The sequence below is a fragment of the Ambystoma mexicanum genome, chromosome 1p (genome assembly GCF_040938575.1).
Source record: "Ambystoma mexicanum isolate Mex_15411 chromosome 1p, UKY_AmexF1_1, whole genome shotgun sequence".
In the NCBI taxonomy this organism is placed as follows: Eukaryota; Metazoa; Chordata; class Amphibia; order Caudata; family Ambystomatidae; genus Ambystoma; species Ambystoma mexicanum.
In genome coordinates this window covers 164,110,039-164,128,639 of record NC_090921.1, presented here as the reverse complement: position 1 = coordinate 164,128,639, position 18,601 = coordinate 164,110,039, and the positions used below count along the sequence as shown (strand labels likewise).

Here is an 18,601-nt window from a genome sequence, read left to right as displayed (position 1 = left end):
AGCAGGGCTACACAGGGACGAGCAGGGCCAATAGAGGCCAGAAGGGGCGGTGAGAGTTGAGGTGGGAAAGAGAAGGAAGGAGGGGAGCACACGGGGGAGCAGGTCTACATAGGGACGAGCAGGGCCAATAGAGGCCAGAAGGGGCGGTGAGAGTTGAGGTGGGAAAGAGAAGGAAGGTAGTTACCGAAAGAGCAGAAGGGGGCAGAGAAGGAAACAGCCGTTAAGACGAACCTGGAAGAGTGCAAGGCAAAGCAAGTACTGGTAGGGGGGTGGGGCAGAGAGGTAGAGGCAGCTGAATAGAGACAAGGAGCGAGGGGCAGGACAGGAGGGAGAGGAGGGACTGATAAACGAAAGTGGGTGTGCAAAGGAACATTGTGACAAAGGGAGGAAGGAGAGATGTTAAGTGGGAAGGAGATACAGAGAGAAGAAAACACGTCCGCGGTAAGAGCACGGAAAAGGGGAGGGGGTGAGAGTAGCAATGAGGAGGAGAGAATCAGAGGGAACGAGCTGATCGGATGGCTATGACATGGAGGGAATGGGGAAATGGAACGAGAATAACATATGCAGAGGGAAGAATGGTGTCAAGAGAAGAAAAAGTCCAGGGAGAAATGTGAGGCAGTCATGAAAGACGAAGATGCGAGGAGCAGCGTGAGAAGGAGGCTCTGAAAGAAAAGACTGAACATAGAGGGGAGGATACAAAGAGAGGCGTCTCTTCAAATGAAGTGATGGGCCGAGATGAGAAAGAGTAGGATATGGGGACAAAAGCAGGAGGCGCATCCTCTGAGTAGAGGATGGCAGGAAAAGAAAGAGGGAGAAAGAAGAGGAGAGTGGAAAAGCCAGTTAGTGGTGAGTAGAAACAGTTGTTCATGCCAGTGGAGGAAGGCTCAATTAAGTGGGAAGGGCAGGGGAGGTTCATGTCGGTGATGAGTGGGCGACATCTTATGTTAGTGATGGAAAGGAGCGGTCCATGTCAGTGGCGAGAGGTTCATGTCAGTGATGAGTGGGAGATGTTTATGTCAGTGTTGGAAAGGAGCGGTTCATGTCAGTGGCGATAGGTTCATGTCAGTGATGAGTGGGAGGAGATGATTATGTCAGTGTTGGAAAGGAGCGGTCCATGACAGTGGCGAGAGGCTCATGTCAGTGATGAGTCGGAGATGTGTATGTCAGTGATGAGTGGGAGATGTGTATGTCAGTGATGGAAAGGAGTGGTCCATGTCAATGGCGAGAGGTTCATGTCAGTGATGAGTGGGAGAGGATTATGTCAGTGTTGGAAAGGTGCGGTCCATGTCAGTGGCGAGAGGTTCATGTCAGTGATGAGTGGGAGATGTTTATGTCAGTGTTGGAAAGGAGCGGTTCATGTCAGTGGCGAGAGGTTCATGTCAGTGATGAGTGTGAGATGTGTATGTCAGTGATGGAAAGGAGTGGTCCATGTCAGTGATGAGTGGGAGAGGATTATGTCAGTGTTGGAAAGGAGCGGTCCATGTCAGTGGCGAGAGGTTCATGTCAGTGATGAGTGGGAGAGGATTATGTCAGTGTTGGAAAGGAACGGTTCATATCAGTGGCGAGGGGTTCATGTCAGTGATGAGTAGGAGATGTTTATGTCAGTGTTGGAAAAGGGAGGTTCATGTCGGTGGACTTCATGGATTATAGGAATAGCTTAATGTTTGTGGGGAGTAGAAGAGGTTTATGTCACTGGTAAATGGGATAGCGTTGTGTTTGAGATTAGCAAGATAGATTAATGTTGGGGGTCATAAGGAGAGGGTCATGTCAGTGAGTGGGAGACGTTAGGACAGTGATGATCAGAACAGCTTGATGCCAGTTGGGGCAGGTCCATGTTGGTGCAGAGTGGGAAAGTGATATGTCGTTGTCAGAGGAAGAGGCTGGTGGTGAGTAGGGGAGGTTTATGTCAATGGGGGAATGAGAGGTTTATGCTGATGGTAAAATGATGTTTGTTAGGGGTTAATGGGAGTCATGTGTGTGCCTCGTGCTGAATCGAAGAGGCTCATGGGGGCTGTGAAAGGTACAGTCATTTTGGTGGTTAGTAGTTATCCATGGCATTGACAGAGGAGTTTGTGTTGGTAGTGTGCAAGAGAAAATAAAGCCAGCGGTTGTGGGATTTTTAGTTTGTGATGAGGTTAATGTTCTTGATGAGAGCGAGGTGGTCATGTTGATGGTCAGCTCAGCAGAGCATTGGAGAGGTTCATGTCGGTGGTGAGCAAGGGCGGTTCATTTGATAATGACTGGGAGTGGGTAATGTTGAAGGTGAGCATGAGTGTTTTTTGAGAGTAGTTGGCAGAAGGGGTTCATGTCGGTGGTGAGCAAGGGCGGTTCATTTGATAATGACTGGGAGTGGGTAATGTTGAAGGTGAGCATGAGTGTTTTTTGAGAGTAGTTGGCAGAAAGGGTTCATGTCGGTGGTGAGCAAGGGCGGTTCATTTGATAATGACTGGGAGTGGGTAATGTTGAAGGTGAGCATGAGTGTTTTTTGAGAGTAGTTGGCAGAAGGGGTTCATGTCGGTGGTGAGCAAGGGCGGTTCATTTGATAATGACTGGGAGTGGGTAATGTTGAAGGTGAGCATGAGTGTTTTTTGAGAGTAGTTGGCAGAAGGGGTTCATGTCGGCGGTGAGCAAGGGCGGTTCATTTGATAATGACTGGGAGTGGGTAATGTTGAAGGTGAGCATGAGTGTTTTTTGAGAGTAGTTGGCAGAAGGGGTTCATGAAGGTGGTGATTGGGAGAGTTTCATGTTATGACGAGCAGGAGTGGCTAATGTTGCTGGTGAGCAGGAGAGGATCATGTCATGATGAGCCATGCCTTGGTAGCTGGGCTGGTTGATTTCGCTGTCCATGTGCTGAGAGTAGGCTGAAAAGGAGACAAAGGACAAGAAAGTAGATCACTAAGGACAATCTGTAGAGCATCTCAAAGAGACAGACATAGAAGAGATTGTGTATGAGACATACAGAACGTACCAGAGAGAGAGAGCTAGAAGAGTCGCACCATAATGACTCTCTAAGTCCTAATCTCGGGAGGATAGCTCAGGGGCAACGTGCTTGTTTGTTTGTTTGCTTATTATTTGTAATGCGCTGGAATACCCTAGGGTAACAGGGCGCAGCAGATACAAGAATTTGCAAAACTTAGTTGCAGACAGTAAAATACATACATGGCATATACACAGTAGTAATGGAGGAGAGCAAACAATATATACAAATATACAGTTAACAATTGTGTGTCCAGATGACAGGAGGGAGAGACGTCCTGGCTCAGTATGTTTAGATAGCAGCTGTCTTCAGCCAAGACATCATCTTGGAGCGGATGTTTTGGTAGGGTAAGTCCATTCTAAGAGTGGGTGGTAGGGAGTTCCACAGTTTCGCCGCTTTCACTGGGAAGCTATTACCTCCTATGGTAGAGCGTTTGTAGTTAGGGACGGAGAGGCAGTCTCTGTATGCTGACCTTGTCGGTCTCGAGGATGTCAGTCTGTGTAATCTGTCGATCAGGTAGATGGGGGCCGCGTTATTGAGGGACTTATGGGTGAGTGAAGCAGTTTTAAGGGAGATTTTGTCTATGATAGGGGTCCAGTTGTTCTGCTGGCTGTGTGCTGTGACGTGATCTCTTCTGGAGATGCCCAGGGCCGCTTTGAGTGCATTATTCTGGAGGGTTTGAGGCTTGCTAGTAATGGCTTTGGAGGTTCCAAGATAAAGCGCGTTACAGTAGTCTAAGCGGGATAGTATGAGAGCTCTGGCCAAGGTCAGGCAGCTGGTGACGGATAGAAAAGGTTTGGCTGTGTGGATCAATTTGCACGTGTAAGCCGTGGAGGAGGCTAGTGAGTTCACCTGTCTAATAAAGGAGAAGTTGGAGTTCAGGTAGAAGCCCAGTGTTTTGACTTCGTGTCCCACTCTGATGGTGTTGCCATCAATCATGAAGGATGAGTAAACTGGGCTTAATTTCTTTAGGCTGGCAGTAGTACCCAAGGTGATGAGTTCAGTTTTATCATCATTCAGGCATAGACCGTGAGTGGCCATCCATGCCTGGATGATGATGTAAACCCTATTCACCAAAGCCAAATCCTTTCCATAATCTCCAGAAAGCAGAAGGAGGATCTGGGTATCATCTGCATAGTTAGTGTAGGTGATACCGAGATGATCCAGATCATCGAAAAGGGGCTTGGTAAATATGTTATACAGTGTAGGGGAGACACAGGAGCCCTGAGGTATGCCACAGGTGTTGGGTATGGGGTCTGCAGCATCTATAGGCAAAAAAACCCTCATGGTTCTGCCATCGAGGAAGGATCTAATCCATGTAATGGCCTCGGGGGAGAAATGGGCGGCCGTGTGTAGGTGAGTGCAAAGGACCGAATGGTTGACCAGGCCAAATGCTGCAGAGAGGTCGAGGAGGAGGAGTAATGCTGCTTGGCCATTGTCTCTGAGCAGATCGATCTGTGTTTTAAGGTCGATGAGAGCTGTCTCAGTCCCATGTTGGGGTCAGAATCCTGATTGTCTGGCTCCTAGCAGGTGGTGTTCTTCCAAGTGCTTTTGTATTTGAACATAGGCTACCTTGTCCAGGATTTTCAGGAGGAACGGTACCGTTGTTATGGGTCTGTAATTCGTGGGGGTAGCTGGGTCAAGGGTAGGATTTTTTAGTAAAGGTAGAACCCAGGATTGTTTTAGGTTGGTTGGGATGGACCCAGTGGAGAGGGAGGCATTGATTAGCTTTGTAATAAATGGGGAGAGGTCGCGGGCAGCGTCTTTTATGAGCTGTGCTGGACATAGGTCTCCCTGGCAGTTAGAGGGCTTCAATGACAAGATGATTTTTCCAACTTCGAGGATGGTCACTTTTGTAAAACTGAATCGGGTATGTTCACTTGTAATCGGATATTTTATTTTGTAACATAGCGATTTTGTTGGCTAAGGCATTTTGGATGTCGGTGCACCGGTTCTTATCTTTAATGCAGGTGTCTGGTGGTGCTATGGGGGTTTCCACTTCTTTCAGAATAGAGAATAGTTCCTTCATGTTTGAACTGGCTTGGGAGATACGGGAGTCAAAGGAGGTACGTTTGGCTAGGATGATTTCTTTTTTATGCAGGGCCGCTAGTTTGGTGAATTTGATTTTGTTGGCTACTGATGGGTCTCTTTTCCAGATGGTTTCACAATTTCTTTTTTTCTGTCTTAAGTTTTTGAGGAATGGTGTATACTAGTTGTTCAAGTGTGTTTTGGGCTTGCTTGGCCTGAGTTTGAGAGGGGCGATTAAGTCCAAGGAAGTGGATATCATTTTATTATATTCCTCAACTAGGGTCTCAGGATCCAGGTTGTCAGGGAGTGAGTTGAGTGTGGGGAGTAGGTTGGGGATAAGTCTCTCCACCGTGATGCTCTTTTTGTTTCTCGTGAGAGTGGGTGGGGCCCTACTGGACTGCATAGGAGGAGGTCTAGTGGTTGACAGCATGAATGATACCAAGTGGTGGTCGGTCCAGGCTAGTGGTGAGATGTCCGTAATGTTGGCTAGGCAGTTATAGTCAGCCACCCAGTCAAGTATTCTTCCCTTGTCATGGGTGGGTTTTAGGCTTCTTTGAGTAAATCCTAATTCAGTAAGGGTGTTAAGCGTGGTGATGGCGGCTTGGTCTTCGGGGTCGTTGAAACCCATATTGAAATCTCCCAGGGTGAGCGCCTGTGTAGTGTTTTTTAGGTTAGTAGATAGGATAGTGTTAAGATCCTCATCGAATGTACCTAATGGGCCTGGAGGGCGATAGATCACATGGATGTTAAGGGTTTGGGCATTAGTAATGGGAACCTTGGCTGAGAGTAGTTCGCAGGAAGGGACACTGATGGTGGTAGCTACTCTTATAGGAAGGCTACATTTATGAATGATGGCAACACCACCTCCTCTAGAGTTAGGTCGGTCTTGTCTCAAGATAGTGTAATTATCAGGGACTGCTAACATAAGCATGGGGCCTGCTGCCGGATGGAGCCAGGTCTCTGTAATAGCAAGGAGGTCTAGGTCTTCATTGATAATTAAGTCTGCAATTTCGGTTGCATGAGCTACTAATGATCTAGCGTTGATTAGAGCTCCCTTGATTTGAGGGCTCACTATAGGTGTAGTGGTAGTAGAGGCCGACAACTTCTGTATGGGTTTAGTATTTCTCTGGTTAGTGGGATGAGGTGGATATTTAGTATGGTGGTTCAGAGATAATTTAGGTTTGAAGTTATTAGGGTTGGTGGGAGTGGTGCTAGGGTGGGAGTGGTGCTAGGTCTCTTTGTGGTGGGCACGAAGCGGGCGAGTGGCTCGTAGATTTTGGCTAATCTAGCTCTGAGTCTAGTATTCCTGTCTATAGTGGGGCAGGGGATGCTAGCTGGTGGCACTAAGGGTGCCTCAATTATCATTAGCGGTAAGCAGTTGGATGAATTGGAGTTAGGTAAGGTCGCGCACATGGTAGTTGGATGTTGAGGCAGCATGTTGGACAGTATTATGGTGATTAAGAGGAGCAGGGAGCAGGCAAGGCAATTACTGAGCAGGGGAGGCATGCTAGTTAATTGCAATGATGCAAAATGCATATGTAGGCACAGTTCACCTCTATATATAATTCACACTAAGGTTAAAAATGCATGTGCAGACAGGGCTCTCCTAGATACAGAATTCACACTAGGGCTGAAAATGCATGTGCAGACAGGGTTCACCTAGATACAGAATTCACACTAGGGCTAAAAATGCATGTGCAGACAGGTTTCACCTGCATACGGAATTCACACTAGGGCTAAAAATGCATGTGCAGACAGGGTTCACCTAATACAAAATTCACACTAGGGATAAAAATGCATGTGCAGACAGGGTTCACCTAGATACAGAATTCACACTAGGGTTAAAAATGCATGTGCAGACAGGTTTCATCTACATACGGAATTCGCACTAGGGCTAAAAATGCATGTGCAGACAGGGTTCACCTACATACAGAATTCACACTAGGGCTAAAAATGTATGTGCAGACAGGGTTCACCTAGATACAGAATTCACCCTAGGGTTAAAAATGCATGTGCAGACAGGGTTCACCTACATACGGAATTCACACTAGGGCTAAGAATGCATGTGCAGACAGAGTTCACCTACATACAGAATTCACACTATGGCTACAAAGCATATGCAAGCATTAGGATTCTCACCTTGGAAGCAAGACGACACGGAGCAACACAGGTTCGATCCCCGGGTCCACACTTAGAAAACTCTGGGTATTAAGCGCGTTATAAATAATCTATCATATCATATCATAATCCACCAGGCTTGTTGAATTATCCGCACCAGAAGGATGAAGTACTGGACCACATTTATTCTCTGCATAACAAATGGAGATATGCATGGAACCATACCCTTCCCAAACCAGATGGAGTACATGACTAAGTATCCATTCTGCCTCTCTATGGTAATTATTATGAACCCCAAAGAGGTGGTTAAGTGGGTGGTCTGGCGAAAGGTACACAAACGCCTAAAAGAATAAGAATCACTGTTGCAAGTACGTTCTCCTGCATCCAGGTCAACTTCTACTAGACTTGTGGAAAGGCTTTATAGCTCCCAAAATCCTGACTGGGGGAGACAGCTGAAAATTATATTTATTGTGGCGCGAGTAAACTGGTCATCTGCTATGAAACTAATGTCAACAAACATTTACAAAGCAAACCGTCTGACTTTGCTAAAATTAAGCCAAAAGAACACGGCTGAATCAGTATCCTGATCTGCAGCGCCTGCTCTCCAGTGGCACAGAACAGGTTCAGGAGTCACAGGTGCCCTCTTGACAGCCGCAGTGACTGCATTTCAGATATGCACCTCTGTTCCCAAACCACATATGAGTTACTATACCGGTGGCAGTGGAAAACCTTTAAATATAAGCCATAACTAACTTTAAGGTATGGTGGCTATTATCACTCCTTATTAAATACACATACATTGGTATCATACAAATGTCAACTCTGTGAGCCCAGCTCAGCCATGAACAGGCTATGTGTATTCTCCCCAGACTGACTGCCTTACTGCACCCAGCACAACAGGAGCTAGTGCCACTCTTCAGATCCTTTGTGAGCCCAGGTAACACCTCTCTCCAGCAAGACAAACCCTCAGCCGGAGTCGTCCTGGGAAACAGGAATCAAAGGGCACACCCTACACAAAAGGAGTAGCCTCACGCCAGGGGGGGTTGCATAGCAATGGAGCCTTTGGACAAGGGAAGGGGGCAGGGCTAGTGTAGATAGAGCGAGCTCAGCGTAGTTGAAGGAAGATTCCACCATCTTGTGTTTGTGTCTCTCTATACCCCTTTTCCATCCTGTCACCCCCCCTTTCTTTAGTACAAAGCATATTGGGTATATGATGCGAGAAGGTAAAGCCCATGGGCCCCTTAAAGCAGACCTGCTTTTATCCAATCATCTGTGAACTTTCACCTATAAAAGAGGGAGTTTCCCACTCCTTAATATATTCACTTTTGGACTTGAAGACTTAAGGAAAAATTAATTTGGACCTCTTTTGGAAGAGTTGATCTTTCCAATGCCCTGAGCCATTGAGGTAAAGAAGGGGCATTTGAAGGCAGAGACAAGCTCCTCTCCCTACCCACTCCCAGGGCACATTGAAGGTAACTCTTGCTGAGGACCAAGACCTGCCACTCTACACCAAAGCTCCCCAGGCTGGGAGAGCAGGACCTGAACTGTCTCTGGAGGAAGAGCTCAGCCACATTTCTACCACTTCAAACAGGTCAAACCGCATTTGAGCCGTGTTCACTGAACGCGACCCAGAGAGACTGGCTGGTGCTGCTTTTGGCACTTCTTCAAACTACTGCTGCATCGCTCCTGTCGAACTGGATCAACGCTGCCTGCTGCCAAGCGGAGCACATCATCTGTTCAGCTCGAACAACCTGCTTGAACCCTGTGTTGGATCACCAAGGTCACTGCATCAAACCAATGAACCTTGACTCAAACCGCTGGAGCATCACACACGGACCCGAACAAGAGGTTACCAAGTCTTGAACCAATTTAACTCCTAATTCGACCCTTGCAAACAATCTGAACCGCACAGCCCGAACTCCACACTCGAGTAGCTGTACAATTGCTTGTCGTTGCCGGACTGTGGGGACCTTTGCAGCATTTTGTCTTCTTCGTGACCCTGTAATAACCTGTGGCTGTCTTTCACAGAGAAGGCTTCCCTTGTCTTCATTTGGGTCTCCAACTGAAAGCTGTCTGGAACCGATTCCAGTGCAACACGACCGAAGCAAATAAATCCGGTGAAACAAAGTATCTCTTCGATCAGAGGTGTAAAGAACCCTTACAGCAGAAACAAGAACATAAGAGCACGCCTGGAACCAAGCCTGGAACCTCCAACAGTGGTATCTGGAGAACTCTGAGCCAGGAGGGTAAGTCTACTTTGCTGTTGCTTTCTCCCTTGTCTCCCAATAGAGTATCTAGGGAGTAAAGCCCTGATGCTAAACTCACTCAGACCATTGGTGGCGGAACCAAGGTTAAGGATCGTAGCCTAGGCCTATTCAAGTGTGTCAGATTGAGGTGAATACTTTCCATGAACTTTTCTCTAATTTGGGAACTTTAAATAATCACCATCTCCGCCCCTTACATTCTTTGAGGGAAGCTATTCCTGTGTTGATTCTAATGGGCGCTGCCTATATTCCTTGCACCTGACTATTCACCTTCATTGCACTGGTATAGGGATTTGTATGACAACACTTCCCTGTGATTTCTAAATGCTCAGTGGGTAACTAAATGCCTGATACATCATTATATTTGTACATACTTACTGACTAACTGGAATTAATGGTGGAGCTCTGTGTGGACTCATTGTAGCCCTAGACCACTCTGACACTTTTCCTGAGACTAAGCCTTGACTGCTCAGCTACCTCACCTTGATTGGGTGTTGGCCAACCTCTCAGTGTCTCCCCTGTTCACCATGAGAGGCTGGCCTCCTGAAATTCTCCCACCCGGGCTGACTTTGGAAATCCATCTTAACACAGAGTCCAAAGTTGAAACTAGATTGCATTCAGCTTTTCTGCTTTAGGACATACTACAGTGCCTGGAGTGGCCTTCAGGTTGCCCTGACATGGAACCCATATCTGAAAAGAATACATTACCTCAACAGAGAGATTATGAAACTTGCCACACCCTTCAATTTCTTACAAAGTCTTAAGATTACGGTAGTGGATAAAGAAACTCCCTGCCCATTGCTGAAGTGTGCTACAGTGAGCCTGCACTGAAAGGAGGTCACAAACAGCAACAGTGCATTGAGCTTACAGGCATCACGTGCTCCAGGCACTATTGCTGTGGGCAAAATGAGGATAATGTTTGCAGCCACAGCCTTCCTTAAATCGAGTGAACAATGGCATACCGACTATGGCATGGACATGTGCCAGATTGTCGGTGCATAGGAAAACCATGGTTGCAGAAAAGGTATCAAACAAAAAAGGTGATGGCTGGAATGTTGGATGGACCAAACCTGATTCGAATATGGTATTTCCCTTTTCTCTAATGGCTTGCCAGACTGTAGAGCAATGGCCTTGTGGGTTGCCCAGAACATCGACAGAGGTTAAGATGAATTCACAACCTTCCAGCCATCACCTCGTTTGTTCCGCAGAAAAGGTATGTCAGGGCTAATTAAAAGGCACTGTGGGACTTTAAACACTATGAACAAACTTATTAAATCACGAATCACTCCTATGCCTCGACAATATGCATTGGCCCTTTTCAGACTGGAATTCATGGATTTGAAAACTGTAATGTTATACTCAAGTCTATCAGTGAACTGAGGGCAGCAATACAAGCACACAAAACATGAAAATAAATACATAGAGCTTTCTACCAAACTGGGAACTGTGCTAAATAGGCTACAAAGCTTTCTGAGAAAATATTGCAGTGAACAGGTTGGCCAGCCTGTTCCCAGAGTGGTAGATGTTGATAGATAAGCTTTGCATCCCCTCTGAACTCTTGTACCACCATCTACAGATGTCTTACTTCCCACAATGGCCAATGGATGCCTTGATATCTATAGGTGTGTATTAGGAGGGATTTTCAGGGGTAGGCAGTGAAAAAGTCGAAAACATTATGTCGAAAGACATAATGTCGAAAAATAAAATGTTGAAAAAAAAATTTGAATGTATAATTTTTTTATTTACATGTTTTTTTTGGGCTCCGCGAGTAAAAAAAAGGGGTAAAACAAAAAGAAAAATTAAAAAGGGCGGTTGGGGGAATCCCCCCATTTCGAACAAAAAGCAATTAAAATAGACATTTGAATTTTATTTTTTCGAATTTCTTTTTTTGACATTATGACTTTCGACATAATGTCATTCGAATTTATCACTATAAACCATTTTCAGGATTACTTCTGGTCTAGCCAAACTCCCAATGGGTAGAGTGGCTGAGCAGTAAAGCTTAGGCTAAGGAGATAAGGAGTTTGTGTGTAAGATACAGTTAACATAGGCAAGGGGCTGTAATAAAATAGACTGTCGACACAGGTAAGTATCAAGAATATATGTATGTATTTACAGCACAGATGCATTCAAAACATTGGTGCCCAACTGGGACACCTACCACAATTCACAACTATAGTTGTTAAGTAGTACAGTGTTACATGCTAAAGTGGGGGGGGGGTGTTATCATGTATCATCAACTTTATAAAATGACTGTATTCTCTGAAAAATGTTCATTCAGATTGCAACCAGTTTTGGTACCTTAGGGGGTGTTTTAGAACAGTTACCAACACTCCACTCTCTGATAGGATACAATGAGGCTCCATTCAATAGTCAGGTGTGAATAGATTGTAGCATTTCGTAAGTGAGGACTAACATGTTTCCTGCGGAAGAAAAGGGCAGCTGTGAATCCTGGATGTCTGAGAAAGGGGCCCAGACACTAGTCCCATACCTAGGTTTCACCACCAAAGATAAAGCAAGGGTAGCTGCAGGGTAGGATTGTATGCCCCATTGAACTTAGAAAGTGGCAACGGGTATGGAACCAGGCTCCTAGAAACTCGACCAAGAACAACAACCATCCAAGGTATGCCAGGGCTGGTGGGGCAGACTGTTCTCATCAATGGTTGTCGCATTGGGACTAATACGTTTCGGGCTCCTTCAGCCAGCTAGGCCTGGTGTTTCAGTCACTGATCACAATGTCAATGATCCTGGACCACCAAGCTGGACCTCAGGTGTTTCAGATGACAAAGGACCTCTTTTGCAGCCCTCATGATGAAGGATGTCAGTAATGATGCAGCAGGTGGAGAAAACAGTCTTTGGGACACAGAATAGAACAGAAGGCAACAAGGATGACTGAGAACTTGAAATTCAGCAGGGCCCCTCTAAATGGAGGAGAGCAGTCACCGGGCCACAAGGTCTGAGTTCCTCAATACGGTGACCTTGCAAGTTGTGCAGCACTGACAGCTGCATGATGTCTAGAGCACACAGAAGTCCCACTCTAGACGTTGCAGATGAGCTACTGGCCCATGGCTTCCAGGAGCTTCAATGAGATAGCCAATGTAGTGCAGGATAGTAGACCAGTTGTTCACATGGTCCAAGGGTGGGAAACAATGAAACAAATTCCATTGGTCCATGGAGAGCAGGGTTTTGCCTTGCAAGAGTTGGATTTGGCAGCACTTTTCATAGCAACAGCTTCCCAGTGTCACTCTGTGACCTCTCGTGCTTTGGTTCCATAGTTCCAATAATGGCTCTAGGCCTGCTTTTGATACACAGAAACCTGGTCTGGAGGGCACCCCTGTCCACCCATCAGAAGACGTGAAACATTCAATCTCTGAGTGACTGTCCCACCATGGACAGCCAGCTCAGGTACAGTCATGCCCTGAGGTAGGCCTATGATGTCTGTTGGGGCTGTCTGTAGCTCTGTACCCAGCCATCCCCCACCAAACCAGTATCAAGCATATATAGGCTACACCAAGGGCTCTAAGCAGAGCCAACGAAAGGAATGGCCATATATGGACATTTCCTACCCATGCCCTGACGGAAGATGTCCAACAAAGAAAGTAAGCCACAAAGACTGGTTGTAAATGAGTAGTTACAACCAAGACAGTGATACCACCTCCTGCGCTTGGCCTCAAAAGTAGTGAGGCTATGCTGCGTCTCAAACTCAGGTCTGGGGCATAATACTCCATGCCCTTCATAACATGTAAAGAAATGATTAACCAAGAATATAGCATAATATGAAAGTTACTTGAAATGGCCAAACAAGCATTGTATTGATAAGGATTCAATATGACTCAATGTCTTTTCAAATGCACAAAGCTTGGCGCTGTATTATTTCTCATGTGCGTCTTATTGCAAATTTATTGCGAATGCTATCACAGACTACTTACTTGTGTTACCCAAAATGTCTCTTTAGGTTGATTTAGTATTTAATCAACATGTTGATGTATTTTTTGTGGTCAGCGTGCACTCACTATAACAAGGCAACCTTTGTTTCTTAAACATCGAGGTTCTCCCATTTTGGCCACGTTAGTGGAAAAATCGCTACCGTGTGATAAATGAGTAATATTTTACTGGAGCCCATCCACAAAGTGCAAAAAAAGGTACCGCTGATAGAAGCCTGTCTGGGCTATACTGAATATGGTAAAAACACACAAAAAGTAGAACGAAAAGGGACCAGGGTTCCCGTACACTGTTGTCTGCAGGGGAGGTAGTCTTTATGTATGAAGCTGAATGTATGTATGTGTGTGTGTGTGTGTGTGTGTGTATGTTTGTCCAGCTATACAAATCCACACCGTTGAACCCACGTCTACCAATATTTTGCATGGATTCCTCTTTTGTCTGGGGCACGATCGTAGTATATGTTTGGATACAAAAATCTTATATGCAGGTAAAATGTGGGATGTGTGTGTATGTTTGTTCGGTTATACAAATCCACACCGTTGAACCTACTGCTACGACATTTTGCATGGATTCCTCATTTGTCTGGGGCAAGATTTTAGTTTATGTTTGGATGCAAAAGATTCACTCCGTAGACACCCTCATTTACTAATGCTCACCCCGATTCACTACAGTAGGTAGTAGAAGGAGGCATAATTTGGAAAAGTGTCTGAAGCAAAATGTTCGATGTGTCGGTTATTCTTTTGAAATGTCTTACTACTGTACACAGTTCGAAAGTGTTTATTGAAGCATTTTCAAATATGGGAAATGGCAAGGTTACACTTAACTTGTTAATTCATGAGAAGAGAGCACAATCAAGCAATCTTTCTTGGACATTTTCTCAAATGTGCTGAATCCATTAAGTGACTGAAACATGCCGCACAAAAAACGTACATCACTTGGAAAAGCTCCATCTGATGCAAAGCGAAAATCAATATCAAGAGCTTCTGAAACACAACAACAAACAGCAGCACGACTTGCCGACCAGAGGACAAGAGCAACTTTCTCCAGAGCAAATGAGATGCCAGAGCAAGCTGAAGCAAGACTTGCCGAACAGAGGACAAGAGCAAATTTCTCCTGAGGAAATGAGATGCCAGAGCAAACTGAAGCAAGACTTGCCGAACAGAGGACAAGAGCAACTTTCTCCTGAGGAAATGAGATGCCAGAGCAAACTGAAGCAAGACTTGCCGAACAGAGGACAAGAGCAACTTTCTCCAGAGCAAATGAGATGCCAGAGCAAACTGAAGCAAGACTTGCCGAACAGAGGACAAGAGCAACTTTCTCCAGGGTAAATGAGATGCCAGAGCAAACTGAAGCAAGACTTGCCGAACAGAGGACAAGAGCAACTTTCTCCTGAGGAAATGAGATGCCAGAGCAAACTGAAGCAAGACTTGCTGAACAGAGGACAAGAGCAACTTTCTCCAGAGCAAATGAGATGCCAGAGCAAACTGAAGCAAGACTTGCCGAACAGAAGACAAGAGCAACTTTCTCCAGGGTAAATGAGATGCCAGAGCAAACTGAAGCAAGACTTGCCGAACAGAGGACAAGAGCAACTTTCTCCAGAGCAAATGAGATGCCAGAGCAAACTGAAGCAAGACTTGCCGAACAGAGGACAAGAGCAACTTTCTCCAGAGCAAATTAGATGCCAGAGCAAACTGAAGCAAGACTTGCCGAACAGAGGACAAGAGCAACTTTCTCCAGGGTAAATGAGATGCCAGAGCAAACTGAAGCAAGACTTGCCGAACAGAGGACAAGAGCAACTTTCTCCAGAGCAAATGAGATGCCAGAGCAAACTGAAGCAAGACTTGCCGAACAGAGGACAAGAGCAACTTTCTCCAGAGCAAATGAGATGCCAGATCAAACTGAAGCAAGACTTGCCGAACAGAGGACAAGAGCAACTTTCTCCTGAGGAAATGAGATGCCAGAGCAAACTGAAGCAAGACTTGCCGCCCAGAGGACAAGAGCAACTTTCTCCAGGCCAAATGAGATGCCACAGCAAACTGAAGCAAGACTTGCTGACATGAGTACAAGAGAAACTTTCTCCAGGGCACATGAGATGCCAGAGCAAACTGAAGCAAGACTTGCCGAACAGAGGACAAGAGCAACTTTCTCCAGAGCAAATGAGATGCCAGAGCAAACTGAAGCAAGACTTGCCGAACAGAGGACAAGAGCAACTTTCTCCAGCGCAAATGAGATGCCAGAGCAAACTGAAGCAAGACTTGCCGAACAGAGGACAAGAGCAACTTTCTCCAGAGCAAATGAGATGCTAGAGCAAACTGAAGCAAGACTTGCCGAACAGAGGACAAGAGCAACTTTCTCCAGAGCAAATGAGATGCCAGAGCAAACTGAAGCAAGACTTGCCGAACAGAGGACAAGAGCAACTTTCTCCAGGGTAAATGAGATGCCAGAGCAAACTGAAGCAAGACTTGCCGAACAGAGGACAAGAGCAACTTTCTCCAGAGCAAATGAGATGCCAGAGCAAACTGAAGCAAGACTTGCCGAACAGAGGACAAGAGCAACTTTCTCCAGAGCAAATTAGATGCCAGAGCAAACTGAAGCAAGACTTGCCGAACAGAGGACAAGAGCAACTTTCTCCAGGGTAAATGAGATACCAGAGCAAACTGAAGCAAGACTTGCCGAACAGAGGACAAGAGCAACTTTCTCCAGAGCAAATGAGATGCTAGAGCAAACTGAAGCAAGACTTGCCGAACAGAGGACAAGAGCAACTTTCTCCAGAGCAAATGAGATGCCAGAGCAAACTGAAGCAAGACTTGCTGAACAGAGGACAAGAGCAACTTTCTCCTGAGGAAATGAGATGCCAGAGCAAACTGAAGCAAGACTTGCCGCCCAGAGGACAAGAGCAACTTTCTCCAGGGCAAATGAGATGCCACAGCAAACTGAAGCAAGACTTGCTGACATGAGTACAAGAGAAACTTTCTCCAGGGCACATGAGATGCCAGAGCAAACTGAAGCAAGACTTTCCAAACAGAGGACAAGAGCAACTTTCTCCAGAGCAAATTAGATGCCAGAGCAAACTGAAGCAAGACTTGCCGAACAGAGGACAAGAGCAACTTTCTCCAGAGCAAATGAGATGCTAGAGCAAACTGAAGCAAGACTTGCCGAACAGAGGACAAGAGCAACTTTCTCCAGAGCAAATGAGATGCCAGAGCAAACTGAAGCAAGACTTGCCGAACAGAGGACAAGAGCAACTTTCTCCAGGGTAACTGAGATGCCAGAGCAAACTGAAGCAAGACTTGCCGAACAGAGGACAAGAGCAACTTTCTCCAGAGCAAATGAGATGCCAGAGCAAACTGAAGCAAGACTTGCCGAACAGAGGACAAGAGCAACTTTCTCCAGAGCAAATTAGATGCCAGAGCAAACTGAAGCAAGACTTGCCGAACAGAGGACAAGAGCAACTTTCTCCAGGGTAAATGAGATACCAGAGCAAACTGAAGCAAGACTTGCCGAACAGAGGACAAGAGCAACTTTCTCCAGAGCAAATGAGATGCCAGAGCAAACTGAAGCAAGACTTGCCGAACAGAGGACAAGAGCAACTTTCTCCAGAGCAAATGAGATGCCAGAGCAAACTGAAGCAAGACTTGCCGAACAGAGGACAAAAGCAACTTTCTCCTGAGGAAATGAGATGCCAGAGCAAACTGAAGCAAGACTTGACGCCCAGAGGACAAGAGCAACTTTCTCCAGGGCAAATGAGATGCCACAGCAAACTGAAGCAAGACTTGCTGACATGAGTACAAGAGAAACTTTCTCCAGGGCACATGAGATGCCAGAGCAAACTGAAGCAAGACTTGCCGAACAGAGGACAAGACCAACTTTCTCCAGAGCAAATGAGATGCCAGAGCAAACTGAAGCAAGACTTGCTGAACAGAAGACAAGAGCAACTTTCTCCAGGGTAAATGAGATGCCAGAGCAAACTGAAGCAAGACTTGCCGAACAGAGGACAAGAGCAACTTTCTCCAGAGCAAATGAGATGCCAGAGCAAACTGAAGCAAGACTTGCCGAACAGAGGACAAGAGCAACTTTCTCCAGAGCAAATTAGATGCCAGAGCAAACTGAAGCAAGACTTGCCGAACAGAGGACAAGAGCAACTTTCTCCAGGGTAAATGAGATGCCAAAGCAAACTGAAGCAAGACTTGCCGAACAGAGGACAAGAGCAACTTTCTCCAGAGCAAATGAGATGCCAGAGCAAACTGAAGCAAGACTTGCCGAACAGAGGACAAGAGCAACTTTCTCCAGAGCAAATGAGATGCCAGAGCAAACTGAAGCAAGACTTGCCGCCCAGAGGACAAGAGCAACTTTCTCCAGGCCAAATGAGATGCCACAGCAAACTGAAGCAAGACTTGCTGACATGAGTACAAGAGAAACTTTCTCCAGGGCACATGAGATGCCAGAGCAAACTGAAGCAAGACTTGCCGAACAGAGGACAAGAGCAACTTTCTCCAGAGCAAATGAGATGCCAGAGCAAACTGAAGCAAGACTTGCCGAACAGAGGACAAGAGCAACTTTCTCCAGCGCAAATGAGATGCCAGAGCAAACTGAAGCAAGACTTGCCGAACAGAGGACAAGAGCAACTTTCTCCAGAGCAAATGAGATGCTAGAGCAAACTGAAGCAAGACTTGCCGAACAGAGGACAAGAGCAACTTTCTCCAGAGCAAATGAGATGCCAGAGCAAACTGAAGCAAGACTTGCCGAACAGAGGACAAGAGCAACTTTCTCCAGGGTAAATGAGATGCCAGAGCAAACTGAAGCAAGACTTGCCGAACAGAGGACAAGAGCAACTTTCTCCAGAGCAAATGAGATGCCAGAGCAAACTGAAGCAAGACTTGCCGAACAGAGGACAAGAGCAACTTTCTCCAGAGCAAATTAGATGCCAGAGCAAACTGAAGCAAGACTTGCCGAACAGAGGACAAGAGCAACTTTCTCCAGGGTAAATGAGATACCAGAGCAAACTGAAGCAAGACTTGCCGAACAGAGGACAAGAGCAACTTTCTCCAGAGCAAATGAGATGCTAGAGCAAACTGAAGCAAGACTTGCCGAACAGAGGACAAGAGCAACTTTCTGCAGAGCAAATGAGATGCCAGAGCAAACTGAAGCAAGACTTGCCGAACAGAGGACAAGAGCAACTTTCTCCTGAGGAAATGAGATGCCAGAGCAAACTGAAGCAAGACTTGCCGCCCAGAGGACAAGAGCAACTTTCTCCAGGGCAAATGAGATGCCA

General features: G+C 46.1%; 1 protein-coding gene across 7 annotated transcripts in view; it reads right to left on the bottom strand.

Moving 5' to 3' along the window:
• The window catches only part of DLG4 (discs large MAGUK scaffold protein 4), a 1,400,174-nt gene that overhangs the window by 137,499 nt on the left and 1,244,074 nt on the right, over nt 1-18,601 (bottom strand). For all 7 annotated transcript variants that reach the window (XM_069645917.1, XM_069645954.1, XM_069645945.1 and 4 more), the window contains one exon: nt 2,814-2,861. In XM_069645917.1, coding sequence (XP_069502018.1) covers nt 2,814-2,861 — 48 coding nt within the window. The remainder of the gene's footprint in view (nt 1-2,813; nt 2,862-18,601) is intronic.